The 17797-nt window shown below is 35.2% G+C and overlaps 1 protein-coding gene across 1 annotated transcript; it reads right to left on the reverse strand.

Moving 5' to 3' along the window:
* Window positions 1–814: 814 nt before the first annotated feature.
* On the reverse strand, window positions 815–2047 carry LOC141664731 (uncharacterized). Its single transcript, XM_074470685.1, has one exon. The coding sequence runs from the start codon at window positions 2045–2047 to the stop codon at window positions 815–817; it is 1233 nt and encodes a 410-aa protein (XP_074326786.1).
* Window positions 2048–17797: the final 15750 nt, after the last annotated feature.

Below are 17797 nucleotides of genomic sequence, written 5' to 3' on the forward strand. Positions count from 1 at the left end.
CTATTTTTTAAATGACGTTTAAATACTATTATAATACTGTAAAACGGAACACGAAATGACGTTTTATATTATTTAATTCCTAAAACAGCATACGAAGAGGCGTTATCCTTTTTAACAAATAAACGGATTTTAAAAAAACGTTTTACTTCATTTGTTTTGTTTTTTATAGAGGCAAATGTTTTATAAAGAAACGTTTTACTGCTTTGGTTTTAAAAGAGTTAAAACGGAAGACGAAGCACCGTTTTGTTTATTTAAATCAAAATGTGGTTTAATCTTCCGTTTTTACTTCTTGAACTTCAGCAGCTTCTGCTCTTTTCAGCAGCTTCTGCTCTTTTCAGCAGCTACTGGAATTTTTAAAAAATTTTACTAAAATACATAAAAATATTATAAAAACTTGCTATTTCATGGAATTAAAACATATAATTAAATTGAAAATAAAAAAACACACGAATACATTAAAATAAGTAATAAAAATCTTCAAATTCAATACAATTTTTTAGGAATCATTATTACTAAACAAATCACTAATACAACTCATTTTTCCCCTTGGGTGCTTGAAAACCATTGCATTTTGATACCTCGTCGACTTCTTTCTTCCTTTCTTTTTCTCAACATCTTTGTCATGTATCACGGTTGGGAAATTAATACCCGTCGACCAACGAGAATCTCATTTGCTCGGAATGGGTTCGAAAATACCATTGTAAATCATCGATGCATTGTCTAACCTATGGATTTCGTCAACCAACGATTCATGACTCAATTTCAAATGCGCGCAACATGCTATAACATAAGAACATGGAATACGATACGTTTGTCATTTCCCACAAGAACACAAGTACTCGGGAATCCTAACGGTATGCTTATTCCCCCCCTTTTGGTCAACCTTTCTAGTGACTACTTCAAACAACAATAAATTTCGATCATAAACTTTAACACTATGACCCCTAGCACGCACAATAGACCGACTCAACCTCTTGCTTGCATGATTAGTAAACAATCGACCTTTAGATAATTCGGTTGCAATTTCCAAATGCCTTTCATCAAAATACTCAACCGTCTTCAAAAATAGTGCTCTAACCAATGAACTAATCGGGAGTTTTCTAGCATCAAGGATCGCGTTGTTCCAACTTTCCGCATGGTTGGTGGTCATCATGCCATAATGTTTCCCTCCATCATATGCTAAAGACCATTTACTTAATGGTTTATCCTCAAACCATTTTGCCGTCCTAGGCTCCATAATCAACAATTGTTCCCATAAAAATTCAAACTTCTTCTCTTGCACCTGAGAAGCCAACTCAACTAAGCTATTTTTCAAACCCTTTCTCCTATGTGCAGTACAAAAATTTGCAGCCAAGTGTCTAATGCAAAACCTATGATGGTCAAGGGGCTCACACCATCTTATCTGTTGTATAGCAACAATAATACCAGCATGTCTATCAGAAATTACACAAATCCCATGTCTCCTACCTGCCACAAACCTCCTCAATCTATCCATGAACCACCCCCAACTAGAAACATTCTCGAATTCGACAATAGCAAATGCAAGTGGAAGAATATGACTAAACCCATCCACTACCACAGCACTCAATAGTACACCCGAATATGGACCGTATAGGTGAGTCCCATCTATATGTATGACAGGCATATAATGCTCAAATCCATCAATGCATGGTTTGAAAGCCCAGAAGAGTCTCTTGAATGTCACTTCATGTTCCAAATAAGACATAATATACTCGTTAACTACAAAAATATTACATAAATATGGAAAATCATTTAAAAATCTATGCGATACTAGTATAAAGAGATAGAATACCTCTAAGCTCCCACGATCTTCCATCTCATCCTCCTTAAAAAACCAATCAACCTTGGTTCCCACATTAAAACATTGAAACGCTTCCATCAAAAAAGGGAGTTCCTCATATGAACCTTCCCAAGAACCATGTTTTTCATCCATTGCTAGCTTTTTCGCATCTCTAATCTTCTTTCTTCCCGGTTGGTAACCAAAAATACTTTTCACCGTGGCCATCAACACTTTTTCCTTAACCATGGGATCCACAACGATTTAATCCTTAACTAGTTCAAGAATATCATAAGATGTCAAATTAGGATGGTCTTGAGTAACGGTGGTGCGCAAACATGTGTGTGGTCCTGAAGTTTCCATAATTTGAAATTTTTCAAGTGATTTTCGCAACCTAGCTTTTAAACTCCATTCACAACCACTATCCTTATTCTTACAAACAACAATCCAATACACATCACTTGATCTAACCACCTTAATCTCTTGATGATTCCGGATATGAAAGTCTCTAACCGTATGCATCAGCACTTTTTTTGAGTCGAATATCATCCCCTCCCTCAACTCCATTGGCTCCAATGTCTCCTCCCGTGTAATCAAAGCCGAATCAACAACATTATAAGCATCCAAACTTCTACTACTAACCGTATCACCACCAACATACATACTACTAGTAGTTTGACAATCAAAACCCCTACTACCACTCCTCTCGGAAACTCTCAAACTAGTTTCCACAACTCTCGTACTTGTTTCAATCAATGGACATGTTGATTTTTTTTTTTGTAAATAAATTTCAACAAATAAAGGAGGTCCATTCGAAACAATAAAACTGTCAAAACGGAACACGAACTTCCGTTTTATATCCAAATCATGTAAATCTTATAAAACGGAGGACGATCAACCGTTTAGTTTTATTTTTTTAAAAAAGAGGTAAAACGGAAGGCGAAGTTCCGTTTAGCCTTACATCTACCAAAACGTGGTTTTATCTGCCATTTTCTTTTTTTTTGTTTTATATTGTTCTGTTTAAAAAAATCTTAAAGCCCTGTTTTGTTAAAATAAAATTGCTTAATAAAATATCTTAACTTCTTAAGCAAATACATTACAAAACAAACTACAACACAACACAACACAATAATATAACACAGTCAACAAAATCAACATAGTAATATAACTACAATACAAACTACATTACGAAATACTGTAATATAACACAAATAGTGAAAATAAGCACAAGGAACTATATCATTAGCATTTTTCGATATCCGCATAGTTGCTATGATCCACAATCCAATCCATCATCTGCATAAAAAATGAATTTTATAAATATATAGTATAAAATAGAAATTACATTTGACAAGTAACACACAATTCAACACTTAAATTTACAATTAAGATGCATACTAAACATACACAATTAAACACACACACACTTAAGAACTTAAAGTTAAGCTTACCCTCATTTCTTCGCGCACTTCTGCCCATCTGTTCCACAGTTTGGAGGATTAGCAGTTCTCTTTGAACGCCGTTTACCCTGAGAAGTGTAGAAATGACCATACTTTCTGGGACGGTCCTGGGTACTCTGTGAAGAAGTGACATCCGTACCGGCATCAGGATCAGTAGGAGGTGTAGGTGTAACATGGAGACTGAATGATGGAATGGAGAAATCCATAGATACATGCTCAGTAGGCATGTGAGAACGATGCAGAGGAGGAGGCTGCTCAGTGGAAGGGTCCTCGGTACGTGGTTGCTCTGTGGAAGGGTCCTCGGTACGAGGCTGCTCAAGAGTAGGAGTCAAGCCAAGATCAAAAGGAGGAACATATCCATACCTATCCGGAATCTGAGAATCATGCTGGAAGCGAGTAGATGATCCCGACACATGAACAGAAACAATATGAGCAACATAATCACGTATAGGAGGATCCCGATCATCGCCAAGATCCGTAGCCATAGTATCAGTACGAGCATGAGTAGATGACTCGGGCACATCATGAGAATCAGAATGTAATGGAATACCATCAGCTCCAAGCTTTGCAGCAAAAGGATCATCGTCAACCAAAATCCTAGCTCGCCTACCACCAGCAGCTCGTCCACCGCCACGTCTACCTCGACGGGCCGGTTGCTGCCTCTCCTCCAACTGCCTAGCTCTACGAACCTCCACAGGCATCTCATCAAAACCATGTAATGTGTAGGCTCTGAAAAAATCACAACACTGGTCAGCATAACGAGAAACATCAGGAAGAATATCCTGTGTTCGCTCAGATATCTGCCTGAACATAAGATCCTGAATAAACAAACAAAGAAAAGACACACAAGTTACACGATTCTTTTATGAAATAAAGAAACTATTAAAGCATTTGTGATGAAACTAGGAAAGCAAAACAACCTATTCAATAAATTAAATGAAAAAGAAGAAAACTTATAATGCGATGATTAAATGCACCAACACGTGAAATGAATCTAACAGTCCTCTCCAAATACCAAGGATGGTACTCAGGCACTGAACTCTCGGCAACAATCGCATCTCCAACAAACAAATGATCTAAACGATGCGACCAGATAGATATGCTAGCTGCATGTTTCTGAATCCATCTGATTTTGTCATTGCCCCTCAAGTTTGTATAATGCTCTACCTCTAAGTAAACAACATCAACTTGTATAGTCTACACGAGCCCAAACTGTCTACCAACTCTATCAAGGCAGTGAAGCTCGACTATGAAAATATAAATCAAAGGCCCGCAGTAGCGCCAAATACGCTCACCAGTGAAACAATATACAGGAAGCTTATAAATGACATCAGCAGAGTATGGCTGCCATATAAACTGAGATGGTCCAAGCCCATCCAATAACATCAGAATAGCTGAAAGGGTACGACCACTCGTGCTAGTGTAGGAATGACCATGAAGCCACCTATAATGACATGACTATAAACAGTTAGTTTCATATTTTAATTAAAAGTCCGTATCATAACAAGTTCATTTAAGCGCTTCTAAAACCCAATTTGGGGGTTAATCAACCCTAAAACATTAAAAAATGTTAAATTCTAATCTAACATGAAAATAAATTCTGGTTTCTAGGGTTTAGGGCATAACGGCCCTAAATCCTAGCAACAATTAGGGTTTATGCTCCCCTAACAACAATTAGGGTTTATGCTCCATGGTTTAGGGCCTAAAGGCCCTAAACCACGAACCATAAACCCTAACTAATTAAATATCATATCAACTACATTTAAACGCTAAATCGTTCCATATCATATCAAGTTCATTTAAGCGCTTCTAAAACCCAATTTGGGGATTAATGAACCCTAAAACATTAAAAAGTGTTAAATTCTAATCTAACATGAAAATAAATTATGGTTCCTAGGGTTTAGGGCCGCCCTAAACCCTAGCAACAATTAAGGTTTATGCTCCTTGGTTTAGGGCCTTTAAACCACGAACCAAAAACCCTAACCGGTTAAATATCATATCTACTACATTGTTAGGTCCCAATGTGTTTGTAGAAGAGGGGGGTTGAATACAAACTATACCAAATAATCGAATTTAATGCGGAATAAAAATGTGAAACAAAATTCAAGTTAAATAAGAATATTATTAAACTTGAAAAGTGTTACAACAACGGTATCGATTACAAGGGATTAATCTCAAATAGATTATCACAAATTTAGAATAAATTCGACATGAACTTTTTCTATTTTTGCAATAAAAAGATTCAAATGCTAAACGCAATTTGAGATTAAGTTCTAGGGATTTTGTTTCCTTAGATAGTTACACAAGAACAAGAGAATGATTTCTAGTTGTTTGGATTTAACTTTAAAACTAGAAATGATGATCTTGAAGTTTGCAGATTAAAATGAAATATTTGCTGCTTCTTTTCTTTTTGTTCTTGAATGGTTGATTTGTGTGTTGTTGGATGATTGTGTCTTCTGCTACTTCTGTCTTTTTAATTCAATCAACATAATCACTTGAACTGGAATGAAAATCGATTGAATTAGCAAGACAATTTGCGGAACCAGTAGAACTTTCGGTATGACAATCAGTTTAAGGTAGTATGACTTTCGGCAAGACTATCTGTTGAACTAGCAAGACTATCAAACTGAACTAGCAAGACTATCTCCTTACAGTAGAACTTTCAGTGAGACAATTGAAAAAGGCCTGGCATGACAATCGGTATGACAATCCAGATTGTCATGCTAGTTCAATTTCAATTGTCTTGCTGAATTAAAACTGATTTTAATCAAATTAAAATTCTGAAAATTCTTAATATTAATTCAGAATTAATTAATCAATTAATTCAATTAATCAATAAATTAATCTTTGCAAATATAATTTATTTTCTTAATTAAACTATATGACTTAATTAATTAATAGAGAATTAATACTAATCTTGAACAACAACCATTCTTCTGAAAATCTTCTGAAAATCACTGAAAATAATGAATCAATTCCACCACTTCAATGTTGACACTCGATGTACTGTCTGGTTCATGAGTGACTAACTTCTGTGACGTTTCTTCATGTCTTGACTTTGATACTTGATTTTCTTCAGATTAAATCCTTGTAATTTTCTGATACTCTGACAAGATCTCTGTCACTTAATTAAATCCACAATATTGATTTGTATCACTAAGGGTTGATGAATTTCTTGAACTTCTTCCAGTAAATTAAATCCTCAAGTCTGTAGATGAACGTTGTTTCTGAATCCTTTGACAGATGTTACTTTGTGAGTTACTTATTACATTCTTATTTGAGTTTGAGTTAAATCCTCGAATATACAAATAGGCTATGCCATATGCCTAACAATCTCCCCCTGTTTGTTTGTTAGACAATAACAACAAATACCTAGAGGATAACTCAACTAAAAAATAAGACAAAGATATAAACAGAAATGCAAAGTAAATAGCAGAAAAGTTATGGATAACATTTAACATTTTCCAGATTCCAAATAGATGTTCCTCTAGACTGGACATATCTTCAAGTAGTTTCATCTTCTTTTGTACAACCACATTTCCTGTTGAGAATCACATATCTCTCTTGCTTCTCCCCCTATGAGAATCAACTGCTTAAAAGAGATCACATTTGTTTACCACCTCTCCCGTATAATAGGATCCGCAGATAAAAACCAATGGTACTCCCCTTTTGGAAAACAACTTCTCCCCTTACTAGAAAATCACCTTGTGTTTACCACCTCTCCCGTACAATAGGATCCGTAGTTACAAACAACAATGGTGTGGTGTAGTGTACATATGTAGGATCTTTTTCTTCCTCCCTGCTATTTCTCCCCCTTAGTTGAGGAATCCTCCAAACTATTACTTAAGCTTTTATATCCCCCTTAGAGAAGGAATGTATGCCGTTGTCTGAAGGAGTTCTCATATTTCACTTGGTTGGAAAAGAAATAACAAGTAGTTTCTCTTTCTTCCTCACTGTGAGTGTGTGATTCTGTTTAGTGTACCTCACATGTGTTTCACTCTTCTATCCACTCGTGTTTACACTCATTCTCACAAGTGTATCACTCCTCTCATAGCTCCAAACTTCAGCTGTACCTGCAAGGAAAATCACCTTAGCCATCCTTAAGGAGGTCACAGGTGGTGCAATGGGAGTTCGCAAATCCCCATCCTTGTTAAACTCGTCAGATGAATCTGAGTCATAATCTACAAGTTGCTAGTTTCCCTTTTAGGGTTCCAGATTTGAATTCTGGGAAGCTAAACAATGATCCAACGAATTTAGCATAAAGATCAAAGTTCCCTTCTAATGTCTTTGAAGACATCTCCTTGTGACTCATCAGGTAATATCTAAATCATTGTCAACAAGTTGTCGATCTGCACCTATGTCAGATCCACTATCCGCAGATGCATCCAGGGGATTTAAGCCTGGGGAGGTAGATACTGACCACTGACATATGGATTTTGGATCAATATCCTCTCCTAACACCTGTAAAGGCAATTGGTCCATTAAAGAACCTTGAACAATCGAATTTGACCTTAAAATGGTCGAAACTCTTGTTTCCGTCAACTCATCCTTTGTGTGTGTAACCTTTCCTTGTGCATCAAGAATTGTTTATGTTTGAGGTGGTGACACTACATCGGATATCTTGGCCGACAGGCAAATTTCAATAGACGCACCCTGTTGAGAGAATGAATCTAGTAACTATTTTTGGTGTCTTTTCAGCCATTACATCTTTTTGAGAAGATGTATGGGGGCTAACAGTTGTCTCGGTTTAAATACTACTCATCTTTGTAGGAGACAGAACTACTGGGTTGACTTCAGAACCTTCCTTATGTGGTGCACTAAGGCACTATCTCCCCCACGCTCATTCATACTACATTTAGTGGTAAGAGAGTGTTGGTTGGTTCTGTTTCTGTGTTTGTCTTTACAGTCTGGGATAAAAGTTGTGGGTTTTCAACCTCATGACTGTCAATGAAAGAAAGTCATTGAAGACTGAACCTGTATCACAGAACATATGGCAATAGAGAGATAAAATGTACTTAAGATCTATATGAAAGAGATATGTCCTAAGTCCAATCATGTATGAGGATTTAGGAATAACTTTTATATAATCTGTTTTGATTTCATTGATATTAATAAAAGACTTGTTTTGTTTTTATTGCGGACTCTATCTATTTAAATGTTTAAATAAGATATACCACAGTTTAGAGTAAAGCTTTTTATGGATTGAGATGAGATCATAATAATGAGACCTAAAAGATGATAACTCTAAACTTAAATAGTTCCTGGTCGTAGGATTACTAACTGGTAATTTATAATCCGCAAAGATCGGTACATACTATGCTTGCTTCATAATGAAGGATGTCTGTTTTCGTAGACATTTGTGTGGTGACACTATAGCTAGTATGTAGGTGCTTATTATAGAAAAAGTTCACTGAACATGATACACACAGCTGAACAACTGATGGAGTTCACTCACGTGTCAGCAGTTGTTCACATAGTGATAGTTTTACAAGTATCCTTAGACTTGAGGTCATCATAGTCATCTTGTGTACACTGAACTATGTTTTGGTTTAGTTCTTAGTCTCAAGGGACAATTATAAGGGCTCTACTGGGTATAGGAATTTGTACACGAAGATAGTGTATGATCAATAAAGGATCTACCCCTTCCAGTGTAGGAAGAGAATGTTCAATGCTGATCCACTTATGTTAGTTCAGGAATCTCTGGCCAGAGTGAATGAAATTAGAAAGGAGTTTCTAATTTACATTAAATAGAACTAAGCATAGTGAATGGGAAAGCAAGTGATTAAATAAGATAGGCTTGACACAAGTTCCATGCCTTGTATTTAATCGTGACATTGCAGGGTGGAAGGAATTAATTGTACGGTAACTACTCACTGAATAGGTTCTTGGTATTCTAAGCAGTGAATTCGTATTATCCGGATAGTCGCGATATGCTGAGAAGTATCCCTCACGATGTAGAATAAATATGATTAATTAATCATATTTAATGAATTAGAGAATTTATATAAATAATGATAAAATAGTTTTATTATTATTTATTTCTACTACCGGCTTAATATTGAACCTACAGGGTCACACCATAAAAGAGAATGATTTAATGGTGGAGAAATTAATTAATAATGGCTGATAATTATTTATTTATGAAATAAATAATTAATTGGAAAATTTAATAATTGATTAAATGAGATTTAATTGATTATAAATTAATTAAGAAAAAGTTCTTAATATTATTAATTAAGAATTTAATTTTTAGAAATTAAACCAAGTGAGAGAATTATTTCTAAAGTGTTTAGAAAAAGGATTAATAATTAAAAGGTGTTTTAATTATTAGTGAAAATAATAAAGGGTTAATAATAATAATATTTTATGGGAAAATTTTCAGCTGAAAATTTTGCCTATAAATATACTATTATAGACCCTATTTTTGCCTAAACCAAAAAGATTTACAAAACCCTAATTCTCTCCATCTCCTCCTCCTTCATTACATCGTTTTCTTGGTGGATACCGGTGTGGTGCTTCACACTTGAGGAGCAGTTGCTAAGGATCTCCGTTCATCGTTTTTGGATCGCCATTAAAGACCTCCATCTTTCCATTAACGTAAAGCTTCTTAAGGTAAACATACTGAACTACGAATTAAATATTATTTTTCGCATGGATCCTGCAGAGGGGTTCGGTTTTTTTTAAGATTAAATTTACGTTTTCGCTGCGTTTATGTGCTAAAAACCCTTCACTATAATGAATGAAAATTATACATTTAATCTTTTGAGAGAAATGATGTACAATAGTGATTTCAAGGGATTTTACATGAAATAAGAAATCACTAATGTTGAAAGAAGTTTGAGTTCAATGATAACATTATCAATATATCACTGCACATATAAAACAATATGTTTGTGCCTAGTGATAAGAGAGTTATTAATATGACGACTCTACTAGTTCATATTAAAATATAACTTCAGTTAGAGTGCCATACCATGTCCTTGACGATTGTTTGAGTAGTACACTAGTTCATACCAACCTGAAGTGAGATTGTGAAGAAGAGATTGCATAGTCCAATAGATCTGCAGCTGCAAAGTCCATGAACTGTGGTGCACTGACTTCCTCTTTTGACTCACCAACCAGGAGTACACTTGTACACATCTTACTAGAGTCCAATTCCAAGTGTAATGTGCATCAGGTGCCTGATATGTCGTAATATTCTCAAGTCTCGTCACTGGTGCTATATGTTAGATACTGCTTCCTGATAATAACCTAGCACAATATACAAATTTTCAATGATAACATTTCCAGCTTGCAAACAGCCATATCCCTTAGTTAAACCTTTGCTGTTATCTCCAAAGGTAACCAGTGGGCCAGCTTTCTCAACCACTTTTGATAGCAGGGCTCTATCTCTGGTCATATGTCTTGACAATCCACTGTCAAGAATCCACACTATCGGTTCCACCTGTTTACTGCCCTGCACTACAAATCGATTAGACCTTCTTCGGAACCCAAACTTGGTTGGGCCCGGCATACTTGTAGAATTGACCTTTGTCAGGCAAAACAACATTCTTAACTTTTATATTCTCAACTTTCTCAATGACTAAACATTTGACCTTATAAACAGCCTTAACAAATTTCTGTTTAAGCTTAGGCACCAATGTCTCCCTTCTAGCCTTAGAAGGACTAGCAGTCTTAGACCTATCATGCTTCTAATTATTCACATGCTGACGAGGAGTAGTCTTATCACTAGAAACATGCTTACCATTAAAATAAGCATACATCAAATTAAAAGCACAAGACATACAATTAGCAACACCACATGCTTTATGAAAGGGATTAACAACAGGAAAATTATGCATGGTAGACATGGCATTTTTGTTATCCAACTCATGTGTGTCTGAGTTAGTCTCAGTTGTTTTCACAACTTTGACTGGAACTTTCGACACACTTGACTTGGAAACAACCTTCTCATTAGCATGATCTTCAGCACACATTTCTTCTTGAATAATAGAGGAGGTCGCATCAAATGGTTCAGCAATTGATGCTTTATAGAGGGGTTTATCAACACCCTTAAGCACATATGGTACTTCCCTACCTTTAGCACAGACATGAGGAGGGGATTTTATGCCTAATTCTCCAATAGCAGCATTGTAATCATAACCTATTCCAGATGTTTGATTAACAGCTTGCTTACTGTAGAACTCTTTAGCCTTGGAACAAGAATTGAAGTAGGCTTTAACCTTAGTCTCAAGACCGGTGATCTTATCTTTGAGAATAGTTTCGAGTTGTCTATAACAGTTAACTCTATTCTCTAGAAAAGATACTTGTTCTTTTAACTTGTCTTGATTAATGTGCACAAGTCTTAATTCATTGACCTCTTTCTCAAGGTCTTTGATCTGTTGACTTAACAGTTCATTATCACGACGAGGCACAATCTAAGGAACCTCCTAGATGATAAACTAATTCAGCATCAGTATATTTTACCTCTTTTCTTGACGATGAAGTTTTTCCATCAATAGCCATAAGAGCAAGATTCCCTTCTTCTTCATCTTCACTATCAGTATCATCCCAGCTTCTTCCCTTTGCCAGATAAGCCTTTTCAGAGTTACTCTTTTGATTTGAATCATAAGAGTTCTTCCTTACTTGCTTTGGCTTCCTGCATTTCGTGGCAAAGTGTCCCAACTCATTGTAGTTATAGCATCTAATGGTGCTCCGGTCAACCATCCCTGTTTTGTATCCACCACTACTGGTGTTAGAGGATGAAGATCCACCTGTCTGGAATCTGTTGTAGTTGGACTTGTACTTGAACTTGGGATTTCTCTTGAATCTGACATTGGAGTATCTCTTGACAATTTGGGTCATTGAGTCATCTTTCAATTGCTCCAGCTCTTCCAAGGAGTAAAAATCATCACCGGATTGATTTGTAGTAGGAGGATCATATTCTGCTACTAACACATTTTCCTCAGCCTTGGAAGACTGTACCATTCTCTCTGGCTGTTGAGATTATTGTTGTTGTTTACCTTCAGCTACAAGAGCAGTAGATGTGCTGACCATTCTATCTTTCCCATATACTTCCTTCTGCTGAATCTGCTCCAACTCATAGGTTTTTAACACCCCATAGAGTCTATCCAAAGAAATCTCACTCAGATCTCTAGCTTCTCTTATGGCAGTGATTCTATGTTCAAGATGAGTTGGAAGTGTTAAAAGGAACTTTTTGTTGACCTCCCTGATTGAATAATATTTTCTATTTATGTTCAGGTTGTTGATCAATGCATTGTACCTCTCAAACACTTCAGTAATTCCTTCTCCTGGATTGGATTTAAAATGTTCATACTCAGAGGTTAGGATCTCCAACTTGTTCTCCCTAACTTCCTCTGTACCTTCATTATTCACCTCAATAGTTCCCACATGTGTTTGGAATTTTTACAGTTCATCACATGTCTGTTCATCAAGGGATCAAGGAAATCAATTAAAATTAATTGAAGGCTGGCATCCAAGAAGGCTTCTTCCTTTTCAGCAGTAGTAAAATCTTCAGGCTCTTTTGCATAGGTTCTAGCTATGGTAATCACAACATCATCTACTATCACCTCTGGTTCAATAACCATCAGAGTTTTTGGACCCTTTTTTTAACAAGTTAAGATATTTGGGATTTGTAACTGGTAAAAACAAGAGCATCTTCTTCTTCCACATAATATAATTTTCTTTATTAAATGGTGGAATTTTAACGGTTCCAACTTTTTGTGAAGTCATTATGAATTTTGAATAAATAAAAATTCAAGGAGTTAAAAAATCACAAAAGTCTAGGATCTTGATTTGTTCGTTAATCAGAAGGCTCGGATACCAATTGTTAGGTCCCAATGTGTTTGTAGAAGGGGAGGGGGGTTGAATAAAAACTATACCGAATAATCGAATTTAATGCAGAATAAAAATGTGAAACAAAATTCAAGTTAAATAAGAATATTATTAAACTTGAAAGGTGTTACAACAACGGTATTTATTACAAGGGATTGATCTCAAATAGATTATCACAAATTTAGAATAAATTTGACATAAACTTTTTCTATTTTTGTAATAAAAAGATTCAAATGCTAAACGCAATTTGAGATTAAGTTCTAGGGATTTTGATCTGCTAGATAGTTACACAAGAACAAGAGAATGATTTCTAGTTGTTTGGATTTGACTTTAAAACTAGAAATGATGATCTTGAAGTTTGCAGATTAAAATGAAATATTTGCTGCTTCTTTTCTTTTTGTTCTTGAATGGTTGACTTGTGTGTTGTTGGATGATCGTGTCTTCTGCTGCTTCTGTCTTTTTAATTCAATCAACGGAATCACTTGAACTGGAATGACAATTGGTTGATCTAGCAAGACAATCTGCTGAACCAGTAGAACTTTCGGTATGACAGTCAGTTTAAGCTAGTATGACTTTCGGCAAGACTATCTGTTGAACTAGCAAGACAATCAAACTGAACTAGCAAGACTATCTCCTTCCGGTAGAACTTTCGGTGAGACAATTGAAAAAGGCCTGGCATGACAATCGGTATGACAATCCAGATTGTCATGCTAGTTCAATTTCAATTGTCTTGCTGAATTAAAACTGATTTTAATCCAATTAAAATTCTGAAAATTCTTAATATTAATTCAGAATTAATTAATCAATTAATTTAATTAATCAATAAATTAATCTTTGCAGATATAATTTATTTTCTTAATTAAATTATATGACTTAATTAATTAATAGAGAATTAATACCAATCTTGAACAACAACCATTCTTCTGAAAATCTTCTGAAAATCACTGAAAATAATGAATCAATTCCACCACTTCAATGTTGACACTCGATGTACTGTATGGTTCATGAGTGACTAACTTCCGTGACGTTTCTTCATGTCTTGACTTTGATACTTGATTTTCTTCAGATTAAATCCCTGTAATTTTCTGATACCCTGACTAGAGATGCACAAAAGGCCCACCGGGTCGGGCTTTGACCGGGCCGGGTTTTTCGGGCTTTGACTTTGACCGGGCCGGGCCTGGCTTTCCGGAAATGTCAAAGCCCGTTTGGGCCCTCGAGGCGGGCCTAACCGGGCTTTTTTCGGACCGAATCGGATCTCTGTCAAGATCTCTGTCAATTGATTAAATCCACAATCTTGATTTGTATCACTGAGGCTTGATCAATTTCTTGAACTTCTTCCAGTGAATTAATTCCTCAAGTCTGTAGATAAACGTTGTTTCTGAATCCTTTGACAGATGTTACTTTGTGAGATCTCTTTGACGGTAGATCCACTATTTACTTATTACATTCTTATTTGAGTTGAGTTAAATCCTCGAATATACAAATAGGCTATGACATATGCCTAACATACATTTAAACAGTAAATCGTTCCATATCATATCAAGTTCATTTAAGCGCTTCTAAAACCCAATTTGGGGATTAATGAACCCTAAAATATTAAAAAGTGTTAAATTCTAATCTAACATGAAAATAAAGTATAACCCTAAACCATTACTGTTCTATTACATATGAAGTTCTTTTAACAATTCTAAAACAGAAAGAAATTAATAAATGCTAAGTACCTCGGTCCACGTGGAGCTGCAACCTGACCCTCCCAAAAATGAGCATCAAACAAGATAGAAGAGGTGCGAATGAGAGCAAGAGTGGGCAATCTCTCCCCCGCCCATAACTGCAACAATAACAGACAATCAGCTACCTCATCAACGTCCTTCTTGCTTGTCTTGCATAACTCCCTATATAAATATGCAAGAACTGCAGCAGCCCAAGCATAATCTCCGCATCTGTCTAGATCACGAATAAAATGTAGAAACATGGGATGGAAGATACCTCCGAATGATCAGTGAAAAGTACACCACCAAATAGACGAACAAGATAACACAAGACCTGAAAGCGAATATCATCTGTTGATGCATCCTGCGGTAAACGTGCTGGAGCACATGAAGTAATAAAGGACAACCGAACTCTGGATCCATTCATGTCTCTCTTCGGATCGGGATCTCTACCAAAAAGCTCAGCAACATAAGAACGCCAACTCATATCAGGGCCAGGGGTGACATCAGAAATAACAACATCACCATCAACAGGAAGCCCTAAAAGAACACCTATATCCTGTAGAGTAATAGTAACCTCTCCCATAGGCAAGTGAAAGGTATGAGTCTCTGGCCGCCATCTCTCAACAAGAGCTGATATGAGACTCCAATCCAACTGTAAAGATGCCATTCGAGCAACGCCATAGAAACCAGTAGACTGAAGTAAAGGGACCATACACAGATCTAGCGGTGGAAGATCATCTTCATTATTAGGGTTTTTTCGGCGACACTTCAACATATCACTACCACCTAACCTCCGAATATCTAAAGATCTATGTGTATGCTGAAGATGAAGAAGGCTAGGGTTAATAGGGCCCGGATGCACATCCTGCAAATATATAGAAGTACAAGTTAACAATAAAAAATAAACAAGTACGATCAAAACCAACTTTTACATATTCAATAAAACTAATTTTACATATTCAATAAACAAGTTAAGAAATGTGATATGCGTTACAAATCAGTTTTACATTACTGCAGCTGATTTTTGGATCAGAATAATATCAAAATAATTAAGCAAAACTAAAAAGGAAAATTCAGAGCAAGTTTCTGTGAGATGTTTCATCCAGTGAGCTCAGGATAGGGTGGTATAACTATGATGGTTAAATATCTAACATCAAGCATTATCTGTCAGGTTTTGAATATTTTTGAGGGTGCAAATTAACATCATCATTTTGTTAGCTATTTTCTATATAACTTGCACCATTTCAGCCCATATAGGTCTTATGATTTTCAGTTACCGCTGGCAAGCATTCCAGCCTTTCAAGAACTACTGAGCTAGTGCTTAGATAAATTAAAGGCCTAATTTAAACATTCTATAATATATTATACTATAAATCGCTTAACATCTGCCATCATTCTATAAAATCGGGAAAACTATACTATAAAGCATTGATAGCAAAATTGTATAATATACTGGTGAGCAGAGCAAAAAAATGCTGACTACATGAAATATGAAAATGAGGTTGTCCTTATAATACATAACATGGTTGACAATGGCTATAATGCGGTAATCTCAGTTTTCTCTACCGTTTACATTTCTTGCAATTGTCTCCATCATATTACATATGTTAATAGCTGAAAATTCAGATTCCAGTATCTTCACGGTCCGTCAAAAAAGCTCAGGTGAAATTTATTTAAATTGATGTAAACTGTCAAGGTCTCAGGGCCTAGGGTTCTCCAAATAAAAGTGAATTAAGTAGTCGCAATTTGCAAACTTAGAAGACTAAAAACAACCATTAATTCATTAATTAAAAACTACGAAAACAAAAGCAACACATCAAAAACAACACATTAACATAGTGTTATAGGGCCATTGATTTCGAAATGTACATTACCACAGAATAATAAATTTTCTATCCTGGACAACATATTATATAGCCTAGTTTCACATTCTTGATAACTTTTAATGCACTAGACTATTTAAACGCAAAATAGACTATATTTATCATTGGGTAATTTCATCAAACAACATGGACGCAATCAAGAAAATTACCTCAATGTTCATGATTGATGCAATAAAGTAACAAAATATCTAAGCTTTGCTTGTCAGCACTTCTCCCTCTCCAATCAATGAGTTCACAATTCACAGGCAAATTCCCAGACAAGTTACAGGTCTGTGTGTTGTTTGTGTTATATTTTTGTGTGTGTTTAAGAACTAAACGGGGAACGATTGGTAGTTTTTTTTTAATATAAAAACACTAAAACGGGGAACGATGTTCCGTTTTTGTGTTTTTTTTAAAAACGAAAGTTAATGTTCCGTTATGAGATGATATTTTGGGCCTTTTCCACATCAAGTGACATTCTGGGCCTTTGTTCCTTATTATATTCAATAATATGTATGTGGTTGAATATTTGAGTGATTTTTTTAATTAAAAACATTTTAAATCAATAAATTTAATTTAATTTAATATATTAATTTATTTATTATTATTATTTATTTATTATACATAATTGTATTTTAGCATCAAACATTTATATTTGATTGTTTAAAGAAAAAATAAAATAATAGAATTAAAGTTAATTCTCATAATTCATATCTCTATCTCGTACCCAACTCCCCATTTGGTATAAAAACCCATAACTTGGGGTTTAAATAATGAGTATCATTTTTTTTTCTCTAAAAATCAAAAGTTGCGGTTGAAATGATTTAAAATCATACTTAATTTCAGAATTTATCGAAAATATTAACATTTTTAAAGTAATAATGCGTACTTAATTTATTCCATATAAAATGAGATTTCAATAAAAAAATTGATATTATCAATTTAAATATAAAGGTTAGTGATGTATTAAGCTTCAACAAGGTGTACTAAAACAAATTTGAAATTTCAATTCTCAGTTAGTGGGTTAGAGATATACAAAAAATTAATCGGACCGTATTTTAAAAAGTCCGGGATTTTTAAAAACGGATCAGACCAGGTTTTATGAAAATCGAGCATGACCAAGCCAGGCTT

The sequence above is a fragment of the Apium graveolens genome, chromosome 6 (genome assembly GCF_009905375.1).
Source record: "Apium graveolens cultivar Ventura chromosome 6, ASM990537v1, whole genome shotgun sequence".
Taxonomy (NCBI): Eukaryota; Viridiplantae; Streptophyta; class Magnoliopsida; order Apiales; family Apiaceae; genus Apium; species Apium graveolens.